General features: G+C 41.3%; 1 protein-coding gene across 1 annotated transcript; it reads right to left on the bottom strand.

Moving 5' to 3' along the window:
* Positions 1-2,321: 2,321 nt before the first annotated feature.
* LOC308426468 (olfactory receptor 2Y1B-like) lies at positions 2,322-3,251 on the bottom strand (the record flags this gene model as incomplete). The annotated part of the gene is made up of 1 exon (XM_080924235.1): positions 2,322-3,251. One exon carries the CDS (start codon positions 3,249-3,251, stop codon positions 2,322-2,324), a length of 930 nt encoding a protein of 309 aa, XP_080780361.1.
* Positions 3,252-9,524: the final 6,273 nt, after the last annotated feature.

The raw sequence follows: 9,524 nt of genomic DNA, 5'->3' as shown, positions 1-9,524 counted from the left end.
AAAGTTGAAAGAGAAAAAAAAGGATAAAGTTAGGCAGCTTAAAAAAATTTGCAAACAGAATCCAAAAGCACATAAAAATAATCATTCACCATGATCAAGTAGGCCTCATTGCAGGAATGCAAGGATAGTTCAATATATGGAAATCCATCAATGTCATCCACTATATAAACAAACTCAAAGATAAAAATCACATGATCATCTCTCTAGATGCTGAGAAACATTAATAGTCTTGTAAAGGTCAATCAGTGTGTAGGTGGGTGGTTGGAGGAGCACCTACATAGAAGCAAGGGTTGGTGGAGGTGATAGGGGCCTGTGGAGGGGAACCTGGAGAGGAGGATAACTTTTGAAATATAAATAAAAAAATAACCAATAAAAATATGAAAAGATATAAATTTCAAAATCACTCGCTGTGTGTACCCTGCTGTACCAATTATTTCGTATCAGGTTTTGCTGTTTTCAATTGATCACCTTTTTTTTTTTTTTTTTACTGCATGCCAAATAAAAGTGTCATGCATTAGTCCTGAAACATTAGTAATCCATATTGTATTAGATACACACACACACACACACACACACACACACACACACACACACACACACACACACACACTGTTTAAACAGCATGAAAGGATGTAGGAGAAAGCATTGTTTCATGAATGTGGGTAGTGATCACTTTGAACTAAATCGATATAAAGTATGAATGACTAAGTAGCTAAGAACATGGCCAGGTCCAAATGTGGACCCTTCATTTAATGCTTAGGTAGCTGAAAGTAAGCCATGCCCAAACTGCTCAAGCTTCGGTGCCTTCATCAGTGAAACTGATGAGATCAGGAGAGGGAATATGTCCATTTCAAAGGATATATTGAGGAACTAATGGTGTACATTCGTCAGCATAGACCTTTTGACCAAAAAGTATCAGGAAACGGGAACATACACTCAGTTCATGTGAAGAACAAAAACATCCACAGTGGGGACAGGATGTTCATAACTCAGATGCAGGAGCCGTGACAGAGAAGAGAGAGAAGTTGTGATGCAGTTTCAGCTCACGTTTGGTTTTCTTCCAACCGTGTTCCTTTCCAATCTCACCCCTCCGTGATTAATCTTTGACTCTGGAGGCTGGCTGGACATACAACTCAGTGACAGTAATTTCCTAGGATGGTGATTCACTAGTTTCAATACCCAAACCCTGGGGAAAAACTGAGATTGGGGGGGACTTTCCTTTCTCAGAAAAAGAGAACCGTAAAGTGTAATTATAAGGGTTGGATTAAAGTTACAATCACTGTCCCAGGAGCATGTCATGCAGACATAGGTAAGTTATTTTTACAAAAGTAAAGCTTAGTTTAATCATGGATTACTAGACAGTATGTTTAACTCTCACAATTATTTGTATAAAAATAATTATACAAAGACTCTGTAAGTAGCAATTGGTATAATAATTAAGATTTTTATTCAGGCTTAAAGATACTAAAACTCTAACATTATTTACAAGGATATCTATCATTTTATAAAACAGCACTGGTAGAATCTGAAACCTGCCCTGTATACACACCTCCTCGCCATCTCATCTCTGCATTTTCAATTTTACTCCTTCATTTTTTTTTGTTATAAAAGGTTTTCAATGTTTATTGTTTTTCTTCTCATTTCTATTATCTTCTCTCCCCAATGGTAGTATCTTCACCAAGGCATCAAAGAAACCTGTGGCCCAACTGAGTAGATTTCTGTGCTTTTATTTGGTGTTGTTTTACAGAGTTTGTATCTTCTTTAAGCGAAATTAAATTATATTTAAAACTCTACATGTTTGATGACCTACTAGTGACCAGAGTCTCCTTTTCTTTCTGCAGTAACAGGGACTAAAAGGCTAGACAGGCAGAGGTGGACTGAGAACCTAAGCCTGAGGCATGAGAGGACGCGGATCTAAGTAGGAAATAGGCACTGAAATGTCCTATGCCTACGGCCAAGATGGCATCTGCATGTCACACAGTTGGTTATCCCTGGCTTTGGAAAAGTGTCCTAACATTCAAGTATCTCTTCAAACATGCTCAGAAATTTCTTCACACTCATGTTATTCTCTGCATGTGGTGAGAATATACCATCTTCTCAAAGATTATTGTACAATGTTTGAGATAAATCAAATTTTACTCCTTTCTTGTCAGGACCATAGACATTAACAGAAAGAAGTAAAAAGTATCTTGACTTCCAGCTCCCAAAGAGCAAAACAACAAATTTTGAGACCTGCTACAAACTATTTTGCAGTAGAATAGGGTGGAGTTAAGGACATGAGAGCTAACATAGTTGTACGGGTCCTGTGTTTTCTCCTACTCCTAGTCTGTGCCTCTCCCAAGCACCTTCCACAGAGCCCCCTTCACATCCTTGTTCCTCAGGGTATAGATCAGAGGGTTGAGCATGGGGGTGACGATGGTATAAAACAGGGCAACAAACTTCCCCTTGCTCTCAGAATAACTGCTCTTGGGTTGTAAGTATGTGTAAATGGCTGAGCCATAAAACAGAGAAACCACCAGGAGGTGGGACCCACACGTCCCAAAAGCTTTTCTGCGTCCAGCCATTGACTTCACCTTTAGTACTGCTCTAACAATGTGTCCATAGGAGCCAAGAATTAATGTTGCAGGAAAGACCAAGATTATGGCTCTGGCCACAAACATTTTGGCCTCAGTTCCTTCTGTGTCCTGGCAGGCCAACTTGAGGAACACAGGCATCTCACAGAAGAAGTGGTTCAGTCGGTGTCCACACAGTGGCATGGTCATCATGAGTCCTGTTTGAATCAGAGAGTTCAAGAATCCTCCTACCCAAGAAGCAATGGCCAATGCCTGGCAGAGGACAGGGTGCATAATGGTTGTGTAGTGCAGTGGGCGGCACACAGCGGCATAGCGGTCAAAAGCCATCACCACCAGGAGCACACACTCAGTGGATCCCAGAGCTAGATATATGAAGAGCTGGGCCACACACCCTCCATAGCTGATGGTCCTGTCAAATCCATGAAGGTTGATGAGGAGCTGGGGCACGGTGCTGGTGGTGAAGCAGAGGTCCAGGAAGGAGAGGTGTGAGAGGAAGAAGTACATGGGTGTGTGCAGACGGAGGTCCATTCGGGAGAGGGAAATGATGGTGATGTTGCCAAAGAGAGTGAGGGAGTAGAAAATTGAAATGAAAACAAAAAGGACAAGTTCCAACTGAGGCCAGTCTGAGAAGCCCACCAAAATGAATCTCTCTTCTAAAGTGACATTGAAACTGTCCATAGCCTCTTATGTGCACAAGCAGCAGATGTTGTCTTTGTGCCCACGATGTGGATCACAAATCTCAAGAGTATTTCCAAAACCAGGCACTTTGATTTTCACGTTGTTGCTCAGTTACAGCTTTTCAGTAGTCTTTCTCTCATCATCACAGAGATAATTAGATTAGAATGATAGAGCATTTGCTTGAACTTTAGCCCTACTGTCTGAGTGTCTGAGAACTCTAGCTAAATTTGTCAGTCCTTTGAATCTGATGCTTCCTTTTGTGGAAGTAGAGTTGATGTCTTGCCTTGCTAACAGAACATATTGTAGTATCCAAATGCACTAAGTAGGAAATTGCATTTTGAAGATCAACCGTCAGGCTTGTGTTCATTTAACCAATAGAGTATTTGGTTTTGTTTCTAAGCACACCAAAAAATGAAACAAAAATAATGATGCGTGAATGGGCAAAAATGTATGTAGAAATCTATGGTCTTCTCCTTTGCTCTCTATGAGGCACAGTCTTACTGCCTATTAAGGTCCAGGCTAAGCAGGCAGAGATGGCATGTTTGTCCCCTTCTGCACACTGTATGTGGCTTGTCCACCAATCTTCAAAGCCTTGCACACACCACTGTCATGGGACTTAAAGATTAAGAAGAGTGAAGCTGTGCTATTTTAAGGGGAAATCATTCATAACAAATTTGTTTCTCTTTATGAGTCACCATGCTTATGATATCTGACATTTTTTAAATCAGCATATCAACCCACCTTCAGACTTCCCAGAGGACATTCTCATCCCTCCAATCCAAAATTCTTTGCATCAATATTCTCTTGAATCAATATTCTCTTGAATTTTTTGCCTTCAGTGAAAATATTTCTCACTTCTTTATTCCTGAAAAGTTCCGAGTTTCTGTGCACCACACAACAGAGTGAGTTAAAAAGGACATGTTACCCCTTATAGCATATTAATGTTAATAATATTGGCAAGTTTTATGTTACTGTTACTTTCATCCATGGCACCTAGATGAGGTAAAAAACTTTGTTCTGTTGAAACAGCTGAGTTTTCGCTTTAATATATTCTAATGAAATATCAATAATCATGAACATACTTTTATGAATTATACAGTAGAATAATATGTATAAAATTGCTTACCATTAAGGGTTAGTAGTTCTTGGAAGCAAGGGGGCTGTAGGGGACATGTCAGTGTGGGAAAAGGTGATAGTATTTGAAATATGAATACAGAGAATATACAATAAAAAACAAGAAAACAATCATTTATGCTGTAAGTAGAAACCAAAACGTGACCCTGGAGTAGTGTCCAAAGAGTCAGCCTGAACAAGTAATGGCCGCTTGAGTAAAGGGTTTTGACAAACACAAGCTAAGATTTGGTAAAATGGTGGTCCAGAGACTAAACAAAGCTTTATTGAGGGAGGAAACCAAAGGTAATTACTTCTTGCTGTGCAGGTTCTTAAATCTAAGTTGCTGAATAAGGCGCTGAGCCAGAAACCTTTGTGGGGATTTCTCCTTGTGACTCATTGATGTATCATGTCAAATATCTTCAGAGTAATACCTTTAGCCTTCCATTTTATTATGAATCAAGCTATGAGAAGTGCAAATTTTTATTGTCTCCCTGATAAAATCAGATTGGGAAGTTGGCCTTACTCAGACATGGGACTTCATTTCCTAGAGTAAAGACCAATGCATGTGAGTGCTCGATAGTCCCCTAAGACTACAGGGATAGACTTGTTTCAGATTCAAGTAGGTCCTTAGGTGTGAAGCACTGCCACTGTGTCTGTCTGATGTAGACAGTCAGGTGTAGACATAGCACTGCTTACTTGGAATCTGGTCTTGTCTTAAGAATCTAGTGTGAGGTGAGAGCCTCAATGCCATGCCCACAATATTTTAACATTTCTTTCATCTCTGTTCCACTGTACTGACTCTCATCTGCCTCACAAAGACTCATGCCTGCTTCTGTTTGTGACAAAGGGTCTGCGGTTCTGATCCCCAAAGCTCTGTAGAAAACAGTCTAATCTTCACAACAACCGCCATGCTGTCTGAAGTGAAATTAGAAGTCTCATCTGAAACTGATGCTAGTGACTGTCTGTCTAGAAAAGCTTCCCTCTCTCTCCCTGTGACCTATCATGAGTTCCCTCTTACTGCAGTAATGGCAACTCCCCCTGTCTCAGAGTGTTCTCTACTCTTTCCTGTGTGCAGATGTGGAAGTCAGCACCATTGTATCTGTACACGGAAGTCACAAATAAAATTATCCTGGTGGACTTTTCTATGTGTCAAAATTAGATTCAAATTTTTATGGGTCCTCTCATCTTTTTTAGTTCTATATCTCATAGCCCAAGCAAAGACCAGACTGTCGTTGCACTAGCCCAAGGACTGGGCATCACTGAGGCTTCCTGTGGGAGTCCAGTGCCTGTGGATAAGAGATGGGGAACACACAAATAGATGATTGGATTTGCTCAGAGACATCTAAACTGGAATGAAGGCGACAATTTCAAACTTCCATTTCACTTCATCTTGCTTAAATATTGTATTGCACAGAAAGAAGTTTATCTGACCTGTAACCATTTCATGATGATTCTGCTCCCATTCCATCCACCCACGACTGTCCTATAACTGCATCTTTAAGTAAACTGTGATGCCTGACACCAGATGGAAAGCAGACTGTTAAGTCCTCGGCACTTTAAAACTGATAACAGACCAAAGGACAACAGGTTTAGAAATTATAAAACTGTTCTAGATGTTGGGCAGCTGATTTAAAGAAAGTCTTCAGATTAGGAAACAAGTGTGTGAATTTGTTGAAAGCAGCACACAGAAAACACACACTTGGCTTTGTTCTTAAAAGGTCCAAATGTAACCAACTGGTGACATTTCCAAGAACGCAGGTTGTGGCTTAGTGTGAGCAGAACTGACAACAAGAATGAAGTGATCTCACAATACAATGATGTGAATGGAAAGGACAAACCTGCACCTGGAAATGTGCCTGCTCGCTTAGAGCTGGGGTTTGATCTGAAAGCTGTAAAGGCGTCCTGCCGCCATGGGCTGACATGTGCTGTGTAGGAGACTGCTTCTCAGCCCTGGTCTTTGCTTTCTATGTCTTTTAAATGTTCATTTTTTTGTACCAAATCTCTTTGGGCTACACAAACACTCTTGATATTTGCAAACTTTTTTTTGGCTCCAGAAAGGTCAGTGGTTACCTGTGTTCAGCTTTGTGTGTGTTGGTGTGAGTGACTGTGTGTGTAGGTCACTGTATCCATACATCATCCCCTGATTCCTTTACTGGTCAGGATTCATGTTTGAATCCTTTTTCAACAACATGTGTTATTACATGTGTCAGGCCAGTACACAAATGTAATATGGTTAGACTGCCCTGGAAGACTATTCATATTGTACATTTAATGTTCTGTGTGAGCAAAGGGTGGTGAGAGGGTCTCAGGAATTCTTTTCCAATGATCTGTCCTGTGCCCTGCATTTTACAATCAAATCAAGTCTGCTTTTTTCTCTTATGCCACAAAGGAAGCTCTGTCCTCAGGATCTGGGCTATGAACTTACTATCAAACCATTTCTGGTGCCAGACCAGCTGCCTGCCTCCCATGTTCAGCTACAGTAGCAATAACTTTCTGATCCGGACATTGTCCCTGCACACTAGAACCAAAGCCTCCCATGTTGTCTCACAGGTGTTTTCAGGGTGACCTTCAATACTGAGAATCACTCCAAACAACATGACACTGTCAGTTTACTGCCACAAATTCATGGTTTGAATCCAGCTACCTTTTCTTTTCACATGGATATCTAAATTGACCAATTGCCTATTTTGTGTCTCTAAGGTGAGTTCCCTCTCCTTGTCTGTTTTCATTTGAGAAATTGATGTGCTGTACATGTTCAGGTGAGAGTAGATGCCAGTGAAGACTGTCAATAGGAAAGCTGCCTTTTCATAAATAATGTTTTACGTGCTCCAGCCAGGAAGGTGAGGAGTGCCAATTGCCCAGTGGAATATTGCCATTTAAACAGTGTAGGCTGTGAGTCCTCACATCTCATTCCATCATTACTCACCTAGAGCTCAGGAGAGAGAACCATTTCATGCACTGCCCTTGATTCTGTTGGATTGTGAGACACATTTGCATCTGTCTGTTTCTAGAGAGGTCCAAGGCAGACTTATTTCTTTGACTTACTGATACCTTCTATGGCGTAGAGGTCTTGGGACAGAGCTCCTGTCCTGGAGAAGTCATGATTAACCTAGAAAGTAGAGGTGTTCCCCTACGCAGCCAATGTTTATTCTAGCCAGCAGAGACCAGGTAGGACCTGGTGATTTATCAGAGAACCTCTGGTCTTTAAGGTTTTCTATACATATCCTGACCCTCAGAGAATGAACACCTCAGTTCTGTCCTGGGAGCATTGTCTATTCCTCTTGACAAAAGAAAATGTTTATCACGAATGTCCTTGGAGATCTCTGTGCCCCAATGTGGCAATTATGTGCAGTTGGCAGACTCTCAAAGACCTGCCCAACAGCCCTCTACCCTCATCCAAACTAAATGCAAGCTCACAACTTACCTAACTCACTCTCTAGACTCTGCCTGTTGAGATCCTCATATTTCCACTGCCTTGGCCCATGTTAATCAACAGTCATACCAAACCCCACATCTCATTTGAAATTTGAGGACACATCTCCTCCAATGAACTCCTCAGTCAACACTTTTATTTCTCCCTATGTGTGACTGTGAGCCAACTAAACATGGATTTCCTTGATGAGAAGCTCATAATGAAATACAAAATATTGTATGTCACCACCAATATTCAATGTCTCCTTTCTTACTTTATTCTGTTTTATACGCAATAAATCTTAAAACAATTCTTTTCTGTGGTGATGTGACTCAGGCAGAGATGGGGAGAATGTAAAGGGACCCATGGATAACCAGGGCACTGAAAAAAAAATGCTCTCAACCAATTTTAAGCTTTTTTTTGGTTTTGTTTCTTGAGCCTTTTCATTCTCTGAAAAAAGGAAAACCATAAATGAGCAAAAGTCTCTTCTTCTGAAGGAAAATTGGGCCTTTAGCTCCCCTAAAGTCTGCCCTTATAGACAAAGGTTCCTCAAGGTTTTCTGGTGAAGCCCCTTTAAGGATAACCATGTGATCTCTCAGCTGAATTAGCACGGCAAGTTCAAATACAATTTGTTTTAGATACCAAAGCTTTCTTCTCTGCCGTGATTTGGACTGTGTTATAATTTTTAAAAATCACTAAATAGTGCAGTATAGGAAAAACAATTTTCTCTAGTGGAATCTCACTGGGTATACAAACCAATCTTACGGATGGTGCCATTCCCAGCAGTAGATAGCCAAAACAAAACAAGATGAACTCAGTGGCATTTTTGGAGGATGTTATCTCATAATGCTGTTTTGTGGCTTAAAAAAAATCCTTACCAGGCTCTTGATTTTCAATTTTGTGTTTTTATAGGATTTCTCTATAGTTGTGTGTGTGTGTGTGTGTGTGTGTATGTGTGTGTGTGTGTGTGTGTGTGTGTGTGTGTGTGTGTTTCCTTTGCTGTCTGGTTCATTTCTTTAATTTTCTAATGAGGAAGAGGAGGGTAGGGTAAAAGAGAGATGGAGAGGGAGAGAGGAAGAGAGAGAGGGAGAGAGAGGGAGAGAGAGAGGGAGAGTAGATTTGTGTGGTTTAAGAGTTGGGGAGGTTCTAGGAGTTTCAGGGAAGAAAAACTGGTGTCAGAATACACTATGAAAAAAATCTATTTTCAATGAAAACAAAACTCTGTGCAGCAGGTGACAGCAAACACTGAGAACCACGGCTATTTTACACGTAGAGATTAAGAGACTCTGGGGCGCTCGGTTCTAAGTGGGTCCTTCATATTGGCCATCTCTCACCAAGCGCAGTTGTCATTGCTGGAAGACTGCGAGAGCCACAGGCAGTGCAGTGAAATGGTAATTTCCAGGCCTGGCAGGGCTATTGCACACGTGTACCCATGCTGGCCAAAGTCACATGCTCACTAAACAAGATCACATTTACTCAAGTGCAGCATGGCTGGGGAGTGTCCAGGAAGCCCCACTCCTAGCCGAGGAGCTATTGAAAATTGACAGTTGCTGGTGGAGCAAATGCCAGTTCTCCTCAAGACATGTTCCTGGCGTCTGCACAGTCTCCAGATGGGGCTGCACACAAGCCATCAAGGCGGGTAAGTGGACACAGAGGGTTAGAAACAAAGCTCATGAGATTGGAGGGAAAGAGCTGAGCAGTAGGGGAGTGACCAGAAGGTCGTTAGGGGAGAGTTTATCAAACACATT

This window comes from Micromys minutus (assembly GCF_963924665.1).
Source record: "Micromys minutus genome assembly, chromosome: 10".
Lineage (NCBI taxonomy): Eukaryota > Metazoa > Chordata > Mammalia > Rodentia > Muridae > Micromys > Micromys minutus.
This window is presented reverse-complemented; position numbering and strand designations above follow the sequence as displayed.